At 39.8% G+C, this 20,107-nt stretch overlaps 1 protein-coding gene across 3 annotated transcripts in view; it reads left to right on the top strand.

Annotated features, from left to right (window-relative positions):
* The window catches only part of LOC126195077 (THO complex subunit 5 homolog), a 158,826-nt gene that overhangs the window by 120,577 nt on the left and 18,142 nt on the right, over positions 1-20,107 (top strand). For all 3 annotated transcript variants that reach the window (XM_049933536.1, XM_049933535.1, XM_049933537.1), the window contains exon 12: positions 14,432-14,547. In XM_049933536.1, the coding sequence (XP_049789493.1) occupies positions 14,432-14,547 (116 nt within the window). The remainder of the gene's footprint in view (positions 1-14,431; positions 14,548-20,107) is intronic.

The raw sequence follows: 20,107 nt of genomic DNA, 5'->3' as shown, positions 1-20,107 counted from the left end.
ATACTAGCACTGAAATACAAAATGAGAGAAAGAAGGTCAACACTTAATTCATTCTTCTAAAAAATTTTCATCATGGATTATTTTAACGTGGTTCCCCCTTAGTCATTGCACAAATTTCTGAATGGTAGTTGTTAAGGTATTGGATTCTGGAATAAAATTTACTCAAATTTCTCAACAGTGGTAAGGCATCTGGACTAGACGAGGTGCCGGAAAGGGTCTACAGAAATTATGCAGAAGAGTTTACTCCCATTCTAGCAGTAGTGTATCATGTATTGCTGGAATGGCGAAGGATATCTAGCAAGTGAAAAATGTTCAATTTTTTTCTGATTTTCTAGGAGGATTACCAGAGAGGTATACATAATTATAGGCCAATATCACTGACATCAATCAGTTGTAGAATTATGAAACATTTATTGTGCTCATAGATTATGACTTTATGGAGAATAAAAATCTTTTATAGAAAATTTCCACAGCGATCTTGCGAAATTCTGCTTACACTGTTGATCCACAAGATCCAGAGCACTATAGACAAAGGTGTTCAGGTAAATGCCGTATTCCTTGACTTATGAAAGCTGTTCAGTACAGTTCCACACTATTATCTACTGATCAGAATGTGAGCTTAGCGAGTTGTTCTTAAAGGGAACAAAAGTGACTGATGTAAAGGTAATTTTAGGAGTACCCAAGGCGGTGTTGTAGAGCTATTATTGTCTACAATTTATATTAATGATTTTAGTGGGTAAAATTGGAAGCTTCCTGCCACTACTCACAGATGGTAATGTTTTCTATAGGAAGATTGCAGTGCCAGAAGACTGCATTAAAATGCAGAAAGATCTGCAGAGGATTGATGAATGGTGCTGGACCATGCAGTTCCTAAATGTAAACAAATGTAAGTTATTGCATGTAAATAGATGAAGAGATCTTCTACCGTTCAGTTACACTACTGGTGACAATGCAGTGGACCAACTACTGCCATAAGACACCTAGGAGTAACCATCCAGAGCAGCTTAAAGCGGAATGACCAAATAAAACAAATAGTAGATAAAGCAGGGGTCAGGCTGAGATTCATTGAGAGACTCTTAGGGAAATGTAATTCAGAGAATCTTAGGGAAATGTAATTCATCTGCAAAAGAAGTGGCATACCAAGCACTAATTCATCTGCGAAAGAAGTGGCTTGCAAAGCACTTGTTAGACTGTTTGTTGAATATCATTCATCAGTCTGGAACCCTTATTAATTTGGATTAATGGAAGAGAGAGAAGATCCACTGAAGAGTGGTGCATTTTACCATGGGACGGTTTAGTCAGTTCAAGAGAGTTATGTGAATGTTCAACAAACTACAGTCTTAGACACTCAAGACAGGTGTTGTGCATTACGGAGAAGTTTACTGTTAAAATTTTAAGAGTGTATATTAAAATAAGAGTTGGATAACATATTACTTCACCCAACATGTCTCAAAAACTGACCACGAAAGAAAAAAAAAGTCAGAGAAATTAGAGCTCATACCGATGTTTGCCACCAGTCACTCTTCCCGCATAACATTCATGGAGAAACAGGGAACGAGGAACAAAAATTGATGAACATGTTGAATTAAACCAGAAATATCACAGCAGCTAAGTGCCTAAACCACAAGCATAAATGCATCCGCTTAATGACATATTTTGTTATCATTGCTGTTACTGTTTCTTACTTTTCTTACGAGCTGCATGCTTACCACCATTAAAGTGTTATTTTAAGCATGAAGAGAGAAACAGAGATGTGAAAAAATAAATTTACTTCCCCAAGCTTATTAGAAGTCGGCTCACTGAATTTCTGTGCACTGTGTGAAATGTAAATTTGGAAGAAATCTCAGGTGCTAAAATTTCCCTTCATGTCGTCTATCACTGCTGCCAGTCTTTACGTTCTACAATGTGTGGTGCAAAGTATATATTTGAATAGCAGCTGTATCATGTCAGATGTGAACACGAAAGTCTTTAAAATGTGCTTTTGCAAAACCCTTGATCTATTTCCATGTGACATCTATCAAACAGTGGAAAATCCAGGATGGAATGCAACAATATTATGAGAAGGAAAGTTGCTACTCACCATATAGTGGAGATGCATGAAAAATATATTTTCAGCACTTCACAAAATGCTTTCACCCTATCTGCACTCCCATCGGTGAAGGGCCACTCCCCCGCTTCACACATCCAGTAGGCGAGCTCATTTTACATGTGTTAGTGTGACGTGATTGCTGCACTGTCTGTTGGGTGGCTTAACAAGTTGCCAGCCAATAGGGGTTCACTAGCCAGAAATGGGTGATGTTTCCTTGGTTATGACCGAGCATGTTCTTTGAGATTCCGTGTGTGAATTTAAAAGGTTGACAATTGACATTGTTGCTGAATACAGTACAGTGGAAATACATGCAAAAAGATGAGATTGGGTTGTAAGTGGAACAATAAAAGATGGTGGCTGGGCCCCTTCATCACGAATTGGCATGGTCCGGAACACATCACGTTGACTGCCTTATTTTTCCATTACCGCTGCAACCTACCAGTAGTTGTATCATAATTGCACTGTGAAGCTAAATGTTGCAAGTTGCGTTGTGGACACCGATTGTGGATTACATCAGCATTTCCTCTCACATCTCCTCTCTTCACAATGGCGTAAAATAATCCCGTAACTCCATCACCATCCATGGTATGAACCATCTGTCTTTTGTGCCACTTATAACTCGTTCAGTCACATCAAATATCAATAGGAAGAAAACGGGATAAAGTCAAGCAAGACATCGAGTAAGTACCCAGACTGACTAGTAAACCTTACTAGGAAGAAATGTAAAATTGGGGAATTTGTAGTATTGACCTTACGGGTTTTTCATGGCAGCTACAAATTTATGGTATAGAATCACAAAAATGTAAAATCGGAGAATGTAAAAGCAAAGTTCCACTGTATGTATAATCATAGTGTCTTTATGCGTACAATATAACTTATATTTAATCTCAATAAATGCTTCTCATATATGAAGCACATAACTGTGAGCACAGTAGGGGTGGGGGACAGTAAAGTGCTGTGGGCAGCATGCAGGAACAAGGTGGAGAGTGGGGTTGAGAGATCAGACGGAGGGTGGGGGAGAGTGGGGTAGGGGTTACCAGAAAGGAGAGAAGTAAAAAGACTGGGTGCATTGGTGGAATAGTGGGCTGTGTAGTGCTGGAATGGGAACAGAGAAGGGACTAGATGGGTACGTAATAGCTGATGGGAATTCCATTTTTCAGCTGGGATATACTATACATGTCGACTTTTTCTTCTTGTTGCTTTTGATGGACAAAACAGTAGACTGAAATTTTTGATAGTAATGCATTGCATATCCCAGTACCTCTCTGCTTCTGCACAATGCTTTGACAAATCCATGGTTGCAGGATGTCATTACTTTTTCTCTTTTTCTTCCTTTTAATATAGAAGGGCGCTCAACTGAAATTTGTAGCCAGGCATATTCAGTTATTTTGAACTCCTTGATCTAGTGTGATAAGATATCTGAAATCCCCTGGTTCCATCTTACAGACAAGAAATCTGTTGAATAGCTGGAATCCAGTCATCCTGGTGATATACACAAAGGCATATAAGTGCAAAATACCAATCACAAGGTAAGAAACTATGCCCTGTAATGAGAAAGTTTGGTCTACAGAAGTGGAAAAATTTATGGGCAACCAGATTTTGGAAAAAGGAAAACATCTGCTCATTGTTCTCCTCAATACAACAGCCAGGCCAGATTATCAGTTATCGAACACCACCATCATTGAGTGGATTGAAATGTGTAAGAACATACTTCAGAATGCATGAAGCTTTCTCTGCTGTGCCCTTCCTGGCAATGCTTTCATGCAAAAACCTCATGGAAGCAGTGTTACTTTCAGCAGCCGTCTCAGTCCACTGGAAAGCCAAACATTGAGGCTGCTTGTCATAATCAAGTGTGTAAAATCTCCCATATGAAAACGTGGCAAATTCTTTCCTAAAAAAGAACGAAATTCCATCCTAATATTTTAAACACCTCTAACATAATTTGATATATTTAGCCTTCATTCAATTGAAAATCATATAAAAGACAGGAATTATGTTAAGAACATTCTAGTTTTGACTAAGTGTTACACTACTATGAGGATATGCTAAAAAGTAATATGTGGTGTCTTGCCCTCTCGTCGCTAATAGGTTGCCTACGGGATGCAGCGTTCTCAGAATGCTATACAACAATTTCAAACAAACAACATTAGTAGTTTTATTTCTAGAAAGGCAAATTGACAATACTTAACTTTTCTACAGCAAATGTCGCTAGCGAGAGGGGACATGAAAACAACACAGTTCTTGCTATACACCAAGTCCAAGAAACCACTTGTTACGGCTCTGTACAGCATAGCAATAGTTACATTGCAGACTCAGGCCAATCTTTTGTTTGGCCGAGGCTAGCATGAGCTGCATTTATACGCAGCTGTTGTAGGTGGCGCTTCTGGTGCGGCGCGGTCCAATTCTGCCCACCATTGGCCACCGATTCTTCACTGCCTTTTCTGGTCTTTTGTTTCACCTCTTCGTTCTAGCGTTTCTGGTTACGCCAGAAAATTCCTCCCCCCCAAAGTGACGGACAGTCGTCGTGTACGGTGTGTGACAATGGCGGGGGCTGCAGAAGGGTGTACACTCTGATGAGCCAAAAGCTGTGGCTGCAGGGGACGCCCAGCTTCTGGCCACACCCCACCATCCGGCCTGCGCTGTGGCAGAAACGTCCCTTGGAAAACAACCAGAAGAGTACGCGTCCACCCCCTGCTGCCATGAACCAAATGAAGACAACAGTGATTGCTTCAGTGCGGCCGTGTCCAGCTCCATGGGTAGGATGAGCGGAGGCAGAGGAGGTGAAGGCTCCGTCTCCATCGGGTCGTCCCGTGGTATCGTGATGACACCTTCCGGCGGCTGCTGCGGCTGCACTGTCCTCTGGACCCATGAGTCTGGGGGAAGAGAAACTGTGAGATCATCGTGTATGTAACAGAATTGAAGTTTATTTTGATGGTGGCGCTGCAAACCATCCAGATCTGTAACAAGATACATGCAAGCACCTAGTTGATGGACGATCTCGCTTTGCCCCCACCATCTGCTCCTGCTAAAAACCCTGTAAAAGACAATATCACGTGGTGCGAAGCGATACTTGCAGCCTTCCTGCGCCGCCGGATGCTGAGGAGGGTGGAGCAGTGTACGATGGTGGCGGCCGTGAAGCAACACTGCTGGCGATGGTCCATCTCGTGGGTGCGAACAATACGAGGCTCGAAACAGTGGCAAGGCTTGATGCCTGGTGTGTGCAGAGCAAAGTTTGGCCATCTGCTGCTTGAATGTTTTGACAAAATGTTCAGCTTCGCCGTTTGACTGTGGATGGAATGGTGCACTAGTTAGATACAATATGCCATTGCATTGACAGAATGTTTTAAATTCATGTGACGTGAACTGAGGTCCATTGTCTTACACTATTGCTTCAGGTGAACCTTCAAGGCAAGAAATCAAAGACAACACCTGAATTGTGCTATGTGACATTGTCGAGGCCATTGGCACAGTAAACGGAATCTTGCTACATGAGTCAACCACAATTACCCAGCGAGTGTTCCAAAAAGGTCCTGCAAAGTCTAAGTGCACACGTTGTCGTGGCGATTGCGACCTAGGCCAAGCAGAGAACTTTTGCGGTGGAGCAGAATGATTTTCTGCACATGTGTGACACTGTGACATCATCTGTTCTATTTTGGCGCCCATGCCCTGCCAAGTACAGTGTCGACACGCTAGCTGTTTCATATGAACAATCCACCAGCAACCTTAGTGAAGTAACTGCAACACTTGTTTTTGCAAAACTTTAGGGATCAGTACACTTGACTGTCCATTGTCATTTTGAAAAAGAATCACACCTTTCTGTACAGCGAGGCTGTGCTGATGTGCAAAGTATTGGTGCACTACAGAATTCTTTGCGCTATTCAAGGAGTGAGGCCAAGATGTGCGAATATCATTGAGCAAAATGTTCAAATCTGGATCAGCTTCCATGGCCTGTGCAATTTTCGTATAGATCAGCGGAAAAGACTTAAGCAATTCAGAATTCTGAGCATCGATATGACAAGATGCAGCAGAAGCATAAAAGTCTGTGTAAGGGGCAATCGGAAGGCATGAAAGTGCGTCCGTATTATCATGTTGAGCTGTCGGATGATACACAATCTCGTGCTGGTATTGAGACAGCAACAAAGCCCATGTTTGCAATTTCTGAGCAGTTTGTACAGGAACCATAACTAAGTAGAATTTTCTGACATGCAAATAGTGGTGAAATTTAGTGACACCATAAACTATAGCTAATGCCTCTTTTTCAATTTGTGAATAGTTTCACTGAGCTTTGGATAACACTTTAGTTGCGAAAGCAATAGGTTTGTCTTTATCATCAATTCTGTGCGAAAGCACTGCACCAATTCCATAAGAGGAAGCATCAACTTGCAATGTAACTGGTTTTTCAGGATCAAGTTGAACTTAGCATCGATCACTGAGCAATACATCTTTAAGTTTTTGAAAAGCTACTTGGCACTCATCTGTACAAACAAAGGGGACATTTTTGTGATGCAAGCGATGCATTGGAGCTGCGATTTGTGCAGCATTCAGTATGAACCAAATATAATAGTTCATTTTTCCTAAAACTGACTGCAATTCTGCGACATTACGAGGAACTGGCAGGTCTCATATGGGTAGCAAATGCGACTGCGGAGGATATGCACCTTGAGTGTTTATGACATGACCAAGATACTGCAACTCAGGTTTAAGAAAGTCACACTTGTCCAGTCTGCACTTCAGTCCTGCATCAGATAACACATGAAACAAAGCTCGTAAATTTGCAATATGTTCTTCAGGTGTATGACCTGCTACTACAATATTGTCCAAATAGTTTTAACAGTTTGGCACTTGTGCAATCAGTTGTTCCAAATACCGTAGGAAAACGGCGGGTGCGGAAGCACTGCCAAAAGGCAAATGCAAATATTTAAAACACGCCCAAACGAGTATTTACTACACACATGTTTTGAGATTCTTCATTGAGCGGAATTTGAAGCTGTTTGTTGCGCAAATCAATTTTAGAAAAGTACCGTCCAGCATCTAATTTGTCCATCTGGGTGTGGTGGATAAGTATCAATTACAGTTTGTGGGTTGACTGTAGACTTACAGTCAACACAGAGGCAAATGCGACCTGAAGGTTTGGGGAGCAAAAGCTGTGGACTTGCCCATTGACTAGTTGATATGGGTGCAATAACTCCACTACCGTGCAATTCTTTAAGTTCAGCAGCAACTTTGTCCTGTAATGCAATGGGAACAGTTCTGGCGTGGCAAAATTTCGGCTGAGCATTGTCTTTCGACCTAATATGTGCGTCAAAATTGTTAACTTTGCCTAAACCTTCAGAAAAGAGTTCTGGGAATTCTTTTAGCAAGCTAGCTACACTGTCTTATGCATTGAATGCAGACACTGACAACACATTGTTGTGAATGTCAAAACTAAACAAAACAAAAGAATAAAGACCAAATATGTTGTCACACTTGCGTGATTGTAACACTGCAAAAGTCACAGTTCGCGTATGCGAGTGATACAAGGCAGGCAAAGTACATGTTCCGAGAATGGAAATGTCTTGTCCATTATAAGCCGTCAGTTGCATGCTAGTTTCAGACAGGCTTGGGGAGCCTAGATTTGGCGATGTGATAGAGGCATCCATGTCCAACTGAAATTTCACACGTTTCCCACAAATAAGTAAATGAACAAAAAGTTTGTTTGACTGACATGTCACTTACGAAACTGCATGATTGCTAGTTGCAGACTTTGAATATACTGCATTAATGACATGGGCCTTATGATGAGAGTTTTGTGAGTGGGCTAAATTCTGATGTTTGTTCCGTTGCAAACATATGGATTGCACATGTCCTTTCCTACCACAATCGTAACACTGAGCTTGTCGAGAGGGGCAGTTTTGGCATTTGTGCTGTGTATAACAGTGAGGGCAAGACTTAATTCTGTTTGCCTCTGTAGCCGCCTGTTTAGCAAACTGCTTTCACAGTGTGGACAGGTGTTGTTTACCTGGCGTGGGTAGCACACGCTGCCAGTGCGGAGTGGGGCGATCACGACTAAGGGACACAACCCAACAAACAGCTGGCTGCTCAAATGTATGAGCCAACAAGACATCAGAATCATACTATTCTAGTATTTGCACTGCCTGCTGAAATGATGGATCGGACTGTTTTAACATCTGTTATTTGATTTTGAAATTGGGCACATCGTAGATGATCGCATCACATAACATTACATCTGAATATAAAGAACCGCAAGCACATTTAAATTTGCATTTTCTTCTCAAACTCTGCTAATCGATTACCCACTCACGATATGTTTGTTCTGGTCGTTTTTTTTGCAATTGACGAATTAATACCTAGCTGCTACCACATTCACTTGTTGGTCATAATGGGTAGTTAAAGAAGAGATAACCATTTCATAAGACAGTTCACTCAGAGTGGCATTAGGAAAAAGTTTGTTGATAAAGTGGAACACTGCACTTCCTACTATTGGTAATAGATAAGGAAGTTTCACAGTAGCTGGAACATTGTGGGTGAGTAAATGCAACTCATACTGGGCCAATCACTCGAACCGTTCCTCGTCCTGCTCACAAAATTTGCAAAAAGGTGGTATAGCAGCTGTAGTAGAATGTGCTGGTTCTGTCGAGCACGTAGCGTTGCTGAGTAGTTGCTGCACTGTGTTGAGAAGTGTTGAAGTCTGGGTAGTCTGAAACTGAAACATCTGCATTAGCTGTGTGGCATCTAATGCTTGCACTGTGGTGCCTGAGCATGGGGCGGGACAGGTGGGGGGGGGGATCATATTGGAAGACAAAATGCAAAAAATATTTATGGCAAGCAATGGAAATAACGACAAAATCAAAGAAATGTTCTGCAACACCCACCTGAAAAAACTTTTAGCAAAAATTACAAGAAACGGGTAAAGCAAAGTGAGCGCCCCTGCAAAGCAAAGACGAGAGAATTGAGGCGTCAGCACAATATACACAAAAAAACAAGTCTGTGGCTGGCAGGCACGTAGTTCGGTGATAAGACTTTCAGTTGTGGTGTCTTGCCCTCTCGTCGCTAATAGGGTGCCTACGGGATGCAGCATTCTCAGAATGCTATACAACAATTTCAGACAAACAACATTAGTAGTTTTATTTCTAGAAAGGCAAATTGACAATACTTAACTTTTCTACAGCAAATGTCACTAGCAAGAGGCGACATGAAAACAACACAGTTCTTGCTATACACCAAGTCCAAGGAACCACTTGTTACGGATCTGTACAGCATAGCAATAGTTACATTTCAGACTCAGGACAATCTTGTGCAGCCGAGGCTAGCATGAGCTGCTTTTATATGCTGCTTTGCATGCCTTGGCACCGTCAGATTCCACCTACCGTTGGCTGCCGATTCTTCACTGCCTTCTCTGGTCTTTGATTTCACCTCTTCGTTCCACCGTTTGTGGTTATGTCAGAACATAATGCCTCCAAATTTTTTATTTTGTGCTCAGTATCAGTTGAAGTATTACATTTGTGCATATTACATGGTCAACTTTCCCCCTTTGCTGATGCAAATTGCAACCCTCAGCCGCTTGAGGGCTCTGAAGTTTTGTGTGTAACATGGTGCTGTGTAACATGACTGTGTCAGCGCATGTGAAAACTCGCACAAAACTGAAAGCACGAATTTGAAGAGTTAGTCCACACATGGAGCACCCTCTCCTTCTGGATGACAGCACCATATCACACACAAGTGCTTTGTGATCTGCAACAATCCAGTGCCTTTGTCTCACTGTCATCCGTCATCCTCCTTACAGTCCTGACTTGGCCCCATTTGATTTTCATCTATCTCCAAAACTTAAAGAACACCTTTGAGAACTTCACTTTGATAGTGATGAAGCAGTGCAAGCAGAGATGATGCTGTGGCTCCATCAACAAAGTCAAATATTCTACAGTGATGGTATTAACAAACTGGTCTCTGATTGGGAGCAATGTGTTGGTCACCAGGGTGACTATGTTGAGACATAAATATATAGACATGAAGAAGGAGAACTGTTCAGATGTGAGTGTTTATTGTGAATGTGAGCTTTTTAATGGTTCAAAGAGTTTAAGGAGGGACATGAAGTGGCTGAAGTCAATCCACATCCTGGACAACCATCAACATCAAAAACGGATGGCAACATCGAGAAACTTCATAAGTTGATCCATGAAAATTGTTGTCTGAGTATCCCAGCTCTTGCTGAAATCTCAGGAATTAACAGAGGAAGTATACCTCATATTGTACGTGACTCATTCAGCATGCACAATGTTTGCACAAAAATAGTGCCAAAACTTCTCACTACAGACCAAAAGGAATCAAAAATGAACATTCCTGCAGTCAATTGAAACAGTGTTGATAATGATACAGAAAAAGACAAGAGTATTATTTGTGATGAATCATGATTTCTTATCCGGAAACAAAGTGCCAACTAATATGGTGGAAGAGCTGGACCTTACTGGTGTTGGGATGAAGATGAGCAAATCAAGTTTCAAAGCCATGATGAATGTTCTTTCTTTTTCTTTGTCTAGTGTGGAATTGTCTACATTCATTGAGACATTCATGAATGATTGAAGAGATGAAGATTTGATTTGTGGAAAGCAAATTGGGGATAGTTTACCAAGAGTATGCCAGTCCTTTCTGCCTTATCTGTGAAGGTATTATTTGCAGAACTGGACTGCCCACAGCATTCGCCTGACCTGGCCCCCTGTGGTCTCCCCCCCCCCTGCCCCCCCCCCCCCCAGAAATAAAGTCATACCAGCCAGAAAGGCAAAGAGGATACGATTTTACAGTGAAAGCTAGAGCAACAGATGTTCTCAACAAGTTGACAGCAGTGAACTTCCACCACTGCTCTGAACAAAGGAAAATTCATATGGAGTGTTCTAGACATCAGCAAGGTGAGTACATTGAGGGTGATAAAGTTTATAATGTAATTGGTGACCAATAAAATATTTTGTAGCACCAGGTCAGTTATTTTGCCACACCTTGTGTACAACTTTTTGGCTACCGAATTGTGAGAAATGTTTTTTCATTACGAGCAGCAATTGCAATACTGTTCGAATCACCTCACTAGGTAATGCTTTTCCAGGAACAGGAGCAGTTCTCCTTCATAAATTAGGGCATCCGCAATCACTCACTGTCTTGTGTTTATTGTCCTTTTAGTCACAAATATTAACTTTACATTTCTTCCCTTTATTCAAGTGCTTTTGCTCCCTGCTTGTTACAACATTGGTGCATCACCCTGATGCCTTCGCTAACAATGTTGTTCACCACAATAAAGAATTTTGTGTTTCAACAATGGTGAGGTAGACACAATTTAACCAGCAGATGACACATGTCGGATACAAAGCTATTCTAACTCCTAACTCGCTTTTGAAAAAATATTGATTACAATACTGATTATACACATGATTTAATTGTACATTTGAAAGGAGCTTTTACAACACTATAATCACAGTCTCTTCTTGTTATATAAATAACAAAAAGAGACTTGATTATTACATATATTGCACTGTAGCCTGAATATAATTTTGATTCATAATCATACTATTATAATTTCCCATCATGAACCTTGGATCTAGTAGGAATGCAGTGGCTTCCATTCCTCAACAGTAGTACCATACCAAGTAGCTACAATGGAGGAATATATGTAGAGATGTGAGGCAAACCTGTGGCTCCTGAGGTGGTAACAGCAGCCTTTTCAGTAGTTGTGGTTGGGTTGTTGACTGATTTGGCATTGTAACATTAGCCAACATGACCTTGCTATCCATGAACAGCAGAAAGCAAGGGGAAACTACAGTTCTTGTTTTCCCAAAGGCGTGCAGCTCTACTATAGGGCCTAAGGTGATGACATATTCTTGAGTAAAATATTTTGAAAGATCTCCAGATGGGAACTACTCAGGAGGATGTAGTCATCAGGAAAAACAAAACTGGCATTCTGCATGCCAAAGCGTAGGTTGTTAAATCCATTAATCAGGTATGTAGGCCAGAGAATTTCAAAAGGGAAATGAACAGTTTGGAGATACAATAGTGGAAATTAACGAAGTGTGGTGGCTGGAAGAACAGGACTTCTGATTATGTGAGTACAGTACTATGAGTATAAAATCAGATAGAGGTAATGCAGGAATAAGTCTAATAATGGATAAGAAAATGGGAATGCAGATACACTGTTATGAACAGCATAGTGAGCACATTATTTTAGCCAAGATAGACATGTAGCCAATCCCTAAAACATAGTATAAGTTTACAAGTCCACGAGTTCCACAAATGCTGAAGAGATTCAAATAATGTATGAGGAGACTTGAGTTTCTCCCAGCATATACAATGTTCAAATAACTTAAGGGAATGCAGCTGGGTGATGTTACTGACAACTGCCAATATTTTGACAGGTGCACACCCTGTCATTTTCAAGGTAAAACTGTAGCATGTAAGCGCTATGCAAGGGAATTTAAAACATTGAAACAATAGGAGAACATTGGACTGGGGGAAATAAATGAAAGGAAAAGCCACCTGGTAGAATTTTTCTTAGAGCATAGTTTAATCATTGCTAATAAGTGGTTTAAGAATCATGAAATAAAGATGTATGTATCAAAGGGATCTAGAGCCATCGGAAGGTTTCAGTTTGTTTATATAGTGATAAGACAGATATTTCAAAACCATAGTCTAACTGGCAAAACAATTCCAGGGGCAGAGCTGGAAAGAACATATGTGAAAACTTTACAAGGGAAATGTCAGGGACAATGTTAAAGAATGGGGAGAAGTAGTGGATTAAGCTGGAATAGGAGACATGATACTGTGAGAAGAATTTGCCAGCACCCTTGAAGCAGATGATATTCCCTCAAAATTATCGAGATCCTTTGGAGACCCAGCCATGACAGAACTATTCCATCTAGTGTGCAAGCAGTGCTGGAAACCAAGAAGAAATTTCTCTCAGGCATGACAACAGACTTGGAAGATGAGCTAAACAGAATGGGTACTCTCTTGAAAAGATCTCTCTAAGATGAACATCAGCAAAAGTTAAACAAAAGCAACGGAATTTAGCTGAAGTGAATCAAGTGATACTGATAGAATCTACGACTAGGGAATGGGACACTAAAAGCAGTGTGTTCTGCTATTTGGGTAGCAAAATAATTGAAGACAGCAGAAGTGGGGAGGATATAAAATGCAGATTGGCAGTAGCAAGAAAAGCATATCTGAAAAAGATAAGTAGTTAACGTGGAATATAAATTTAAATGTTAGGAAATCTTTTCCAGAGATATTTGTCTAAAGTGTAGCTTTGTATGGAAGGAAACTTTATCAAATAAACAATTCAAACAGGAAGAGAATAGAACCTTCTGAAACACACTACTACAGAAGAATGCTGAAGACTAGATTGGTAGATTGAATAACTAATGAGGAAGTACTGAATGAACTAGGTAAAAACATTGTGGCACAAAAGAAGAAAGGATTGGTTGATAGCACATATCCTGAAGTGAAGTGTCAACAAACTATCAGTTTCGTAATGGAGAGAAGTAAGTGGTAAAAATTGTAGAGGGAGACCAAGAGCTGAATATACAGTAAATGGGTTCAAATGTATGTTAGTGGCAGTAGTTAGCCAGAGGCTTGCACATGATAGGCTAGCGTTGTGAGCCCAATCAGACCAATCTTCAAATTGAAGGCCATAAAAACAAAGCTATATTATTTTTGTATCATTAATGTTTAGAAATTGATCTTTTTAATACAAATTTCTTTTGAACTGTGCATGTGCTTAGTTTGATATTGCTATAATTTCTACTCTAAATGCAGCAATAAAGAGAACTGTTTTAGTCCAAGTAACACAGTTGTGAGATGTTGTGACTAATTCCACAGTGATGTTACAACAGTTAGTTACTGCAAAGTTTCTCTTACACGAGTGTTCTTCATTCATGTATCGTCATTGTAAATATCGTGAGTGATAAATCGTGTATTTTATAGTATTGTAGCTCTGACACCCAAGTGACAGGTCTCATTGACTCGTTTTACCAGGAGGAGACAGTTGGTTCTCCATTCATTTTCAGTGATTGTGTATTCAATATTTTTGTTCCATTTGATATTTTATATTAGTCTGTGGTGCTAAGCTCTGTAAGACTAGAAAGGAAACCTGTGATTACTCAGTACAAAAAGTTGTTTAGTGTCGTGGAGGCACTGAAAGAAGTTCAAAAAATGTTTCCAGCAATAATCAGTGGTTGGCACTATTTTTAACTGAATTTTTGATCTTTAATCTAGTCTAACATTAAAATTTGTAAGTCATTTCTTGTAGCAACATATAAATGCATGATAGTTAATGTATTATTAATGTTTCCTGATTTGAAAATGTTGCAGCTAAACTGGTTTCGCTAATAGCGATTAAATGTGATTACCCTCGAATTCCTCCTATATTCTGTCTCCAACTGTTGTGGCATGGGGAACACAACAGCACAAACAATGATGCTGTCAGGGTAAGTGCACTATTTACAGATCACTGAGAAATTAAGTGTGTGTGTGTGTGTGTGTGTGTGTGTGTGTGTGTCACAGTAATTAAAAGAGGTGATTCGCTTTCATTGTCAGTTGCTGCTGACACTGCTGAAGGACCTAGAGCAGGCTGATCCAGCACTGCCCCATGGGACACAGGTACTTGGGAGTTCGCTCAGCTCCCCTGCGGGCAGGTGCAGGGTGGATAGGGTGCCTGTGAGGTAACCATATTGCACATCTGCCCATGTGTGAGCCGACTGACTACCCCTGCCTCTTTGCACTTGGCAAGTGCATCACCTTGGCTGCAGCTTGGCTACCTGACTGACCATTCGTCACTTGTTTGTCCACAGGGCAACATGAAATAATCTGCTCTGAATCACTTCTAAGCTTCTCCTATGAGATCCGGTGCACTCAAAAGCCTCAGGAGACACAATGAACTATTTCGAATTTGATCCCACACCGTCTCCACTCCATTTGTAGGCTGAGTTCAGGCTCCTATGCTTTGCTGAAGTGGCATATTATCACCCCATTAACGAATGTTTCTGGCGGTATTGTTTCCACGGATTCCTTTATAAAATTGTTACAGGATTGTGAGATCTGGGCCATAATTTGTGAGTGTCGTCATACCTCACTTTATGTTCTAGTTTGAAGCAGTGTTTTGCCAAAACCAACTTGATAGGTTATATGGTCTCATGTGTCTTCAGTCTCAGTTTAATTAATCTCGTGTGCCGTCGGTCTTTTGAATATAAGATCTCAACAGGCCTAATTGTTTGCCCAGTGTAGACTGTGCCACCTTTGCGTGGAATGTAATAGATAGGGGGAGGAAAAAAGTGTTTCATTTCATGGCGAAGTTTGGTGTTACTTTTTGTCAGATTTGGTGGTTTCTAATTGCCAAATTCAGTGTTTTTTTTTTTTTTTTTTTCCATGTTCGGTACTATTTTTTGCCTCACTAAGTGCCACTTTGTTGCCAAATTCCCTGTTATTTTATTTTGTTTGTTCCCATGTTATTTTTTCCTTTGATGCATTTCTTTCCTTTTTCTTTGGTTTTTTGTATTATTTTTTATTTTTACCTTTTCTGTGTTATTTTTCTCCAATTTCTGCATGTATTTTTCTTTCTTGCTTTTTTTCTTTCCTTCTTTTCTTCCTTCCACCCTCCTTCCAATTTCAATGTTATTTTTCTCCAATTACAGTACTGTTTTTTGCCAATATCTGTGTTGTATTTTGCCAACTTTGCTGTTATTTTTTTCTAATTTCCATGTTCTTGTCAATATCCATGCTATTGTATGTCAATTTCTCTTCTTTTTTATATTACAGAGTTGTTTTTCCTAAATTACGTGTTTTTTTGCCAAATTTGGTGTTATTTTTTGTGAAATTCGGTGTTACTTCTTGCCAGATTCGGTGTGTTTATGGCCAAATTCAGTGATTTTTGCCAGTTTCAAATGGCTCTAATTACTATGCGACTTAACATCTGAGGTCATCAGCCCCTTTGCCAGTTTCAGTGGGTTTTCCCCCCCTACTTCTTATGTCACATTATTCTTCATTATGCACGAAATGAACTGTCTTTTTAAGATTATACATGAATCCCAGCCTTGAGGAAGTCAGTAGAGAAAATGCTATATCACTGTTCAACAACTATTAGTTACGAACATTGTTAAACTGTTGCCCTCAGAAGATTTATAACATATTTATCAAGGAAAATGACAAATACCATGACATTTTGTAAAAATTGCCTGTGTTGTGTTAAAAACTACAAATTTCACATTATTTTTCACATTATCATTTTCCCAAAATTTTCCTGTCCCTATTAATAGATAACACGTCATCTTTGATGCTACATCAATAACCAGTGGTCTCGGTAGATGGATATACATACATCTTGCAGCACACTTCTTGCAGATCTGTGTGGATTGTGCACCAGCATAAGGCTGTGGTTTCCTCTGCTTCTCGTACTTCCGTTCTTGAGAACTCAACAGCTCTCTGTATTTGTGTGTGCAGGATATAGTACACCACACTTTTTAACTGCTTGGTCAGTTTTTGTATCTCACCCACATTTTCTCTTCATTGCCACCCTCTGTTGTCTAGAGCTCAAAGATGCATCTACCCCAACGTCCTTAGGCATTTGTTAGGTGTATTCCGATCTGTGTTTTTCTCTTCAGTTCCAGCCTTCTATGGAAAAATAAGATGGAAGTTATTCTTTGATGCCTAACCACATTTCCTATCATGCTGTCCCTTCTCCAATAAGTGTTTTTCACATATTCCTTCTGTCACCAATTCTACAGACAACTTCCTCATTTCGTATTGCATCAGCCCACTTATGTACTTTTCAGTGTCCTCCTTTAACACCTCATGTCAAAAACTTTGTTTTTCTGTTTTTCCGGTTTTACACCATTTCCTAATTCATTTTCGTACAATTTTGTGCTCCAGATGTGCCTTATCAGAAATATATTTCTCAAATTAAAGTTTACATTTGGTTATAAATGAAAAGCATAGGGGAAGTTGTTCTAGCAAGAAATGGTGGAAAAATCACCTACATTTGGTATTGATAAATTTATTTTGGCAAGTAACACTTTCTTTGTCTGTGTAGTTTGCATCTTACAGCCTCCTTGCTTTCACTACCATGTGCTATTTTGCTTTCAAGGTAGCTTCTCATTAGTTTCATCACTCTTTGGATTACAGCATCATATTTAGTTTTCAGTAGATGGTGATTCTTCATCATTTACTGTCACCAGTAAATCTTATCATTAATATTATTTCTTCCTGAATTTATATCCCCTTTGAACCTTTCTTTTATTTCCACCACTGCTTCTTTGATGTACGGTGGGGAAGAAAGACTGCCTGTCTGCCTTACGACCTTTTGAATCTGAGCACCTCTTCCTTTCTATTCCATTCTTATTGTTACCTTTTTGTTCTTATACATATTGCAGAGTACCCATTTTTCCTTATAGGTTATTCATATTTTTTACATATTGGTAAATATAATATATTAATCTTTCTTTAGTCTTGACTTCTATTATCAAGTGCAATGTTATAACTGGGTATCAGGTGCCTTTGCTATTCCTAAGGTCAAACTGATCATCACCTAATAGATCCTCAGCTTTCTTTTCCGTTCACTGGTATGTTATTCTTGTCAGTAACTTGGATGCACGAACTGTTAAACTGATTGTGTGATGGCTCTTCCATTTACCACCATTTCATATCTTCTGAATTGTGTGGGGGTTATTCAATATTCATTTGAGAGTTCAGTAATACATTTCCAGTTTCACTGACTCAACACACAAACTTGAATAATCATTTGGTTGCAATTTCTTCAATTAATGCTTGTAATTCTAAGGGTTGTTATTTATCCCTCCTACTGTATGTGATCTCCCAAATCTCTGTGAAACACTGATTCTTATACTGGATCCCATGTGTCTTCCAAATTGACACCTCTCTTTTCTTCTACCATATCACCCCCAAGGCGGCTCGAAATTCTTTTGTGAGTACTTGTGTTGCAGGCTTGGTGCTGCAGTTCTATTCTCTGACTATTTCTTTTCCATCAACAGAACATTGCTCTGCTTTCTGTTTCTGGTTACTGGATTTTCCTTTTTTGTTAAATTCTACACTCCCCACACAGTGGTCAGCACATTAGCTTAGTAAGCAGCAGACTCAGGTTTCAGTCCTGGTCTGGCACCAATTTTCAACTTTCCATTGATTTAAATCATTGCCCACTCGCAACCAGTGCCTTTAATTCCTTTGTGTCTGGGTACGTCTCTCAGCCCAAAGGATATGATAGAGCCATTGGTATTTCACCAGTTGTTCCTCTTAATACTTAGTGAATACCCAAACTCAGATATCATTTATATGGTTGGCTCAATAGTTGAAGAACCTACAGTGACATGCACTGAGACCAGTGAATAACTCTCTCTGCCTAGCAGATGTACCATCTTTATGACAGAATTGATGGTCATAATGTGTACCCTTCACTACATCTGCACCCTATTATATAAATCGTTTCTACTCTGCAGTGACTCCATGCTACTCTGCAGTGACTCTGTGGGCAACCTGGAGGCTCTAGCCCACTGTTATTTCCAGCATCCAAGATTTCTTCTTGGACTTTTACAATGGGAAGACAATAGTATTTGTCTGGTCCCAGAACTGTATTGTGGTCCTGGGGAATGAACTTTCGAACCAGTTAGCCAAAGAGGCAACAAGGAAGGACGCTCTGGAAAAAAAAATTATGGCGTGTGACATGCAAACGACATGAAATCACTGGCCCTTATAGTGTTGTGATATAAAGTGTTAGCATGATACTTTCTGTGGAGACATAGACAGAGAATACTTTGCTGGAGACTCTGTCTTTGTCCCATGCCTTGCACACCAGCTGTTGCCTACCACAGTAACTCGCAGTGTCAGCATTATCGCTGCACTGAGTCATAGTTTCTGCGAATTACCTACTGTGATTCGAGTATTTACAGGCTACGAGAACTTCAAACTCTTCATCATCATTCCTCATTGTTTGAGTATCTCACTTCATTGTACACTGATTCTTCTGGGTGATTCTCTTAAACTTCACCTTACTTTTAATGATTGCTAAATTGTGATCTGTCTCTGTATCTTCTCCAGGGCGTACCTTTCAATCCAATAATTGATTTCTCTCTCACTATGATTTAATCCAACTGGTAACTTTCTAAGCTTTCCAAGTATTCCTCCTCATCTTGCAATTCTTGGATAAGTATTTTCTATTACTATGTGACATTTGATAATCTTTTCATATTTTTGGGTCATAGTCATGTAATAATGCTTGAATGATAATTCTGCCATTTGACTGTACAAACTTCTTTATATTACTGTCATAATTTCTGCCTTAATCCACTATCAAGTACAATACTGAAAACAATCTTTTGTAAAAATGCATAGAATGTGAGAAGGATCAATATTTAACATTAGCGTGCCAATCCAATGTCAGATTAAAAATTATCAAATTAATACTACTTACATTTTGGGTATATGTCTACCATACATTTCAGTGGGTTTGTAATTATCTACATGCTGGGACACCCAGTTTGGTAGGCCTTGACAATGACTTCAGTTTACAAAGTGTGACTATACCCAGCATATAAGTAGTATTATTTCGATAATTTTTAGTCTGACACTGGAATGGCATACTGATGTTAAATTTTGCTGCTTCTCACTTTCAGTGTATTTGTACAAAAAATCCTCTCCCATTCCTGCTACCAAGCCCATATTGTCCCAGCGTCTTCTATTCTTTCCAGTGCACCTGATGATCAGTTTTTCACCACCCTCTATCTCCTAAGTTGCTTGGTCAGCGCCTCATACACTTTCTCAATCACTTCATCTTCTGCTTATGATGTTGTTGTAACTGAACTCCAACTCCCATTATAACAGTTTTTGCTGCATTTGACGTTACTGCATATTTGATTAGAAATCCTTATCCTCTTTCCACCCCACTTCATTGATTCATACTGTATTTAATCACTGCACTTTTGCACCACAAAATAATGTACTCAGCATAGCCAGGCCAGTAAAAATTGCGATGCCTTGCCTGGT

Source organism: Schistocerca nitens, chromosome 7 (assembly GCF_023898315.1).
Source record: "Schistocerca nitens isolate TAMUIC-IGC-003100 chromosome 7, iqSchNite1.1, whole genome shotgun sequence".
Lineage (NCBI taxonomy): Eukaryota > Metazoa > Arthropoda > Insecta > Orthoptera > Acrididae > Schistocerca > Schistocerca nitens.
Note: the sequence above shows the minus strand (reverse complement) of the source record. Positions and strands in the feature narration are given on the sequence as shown.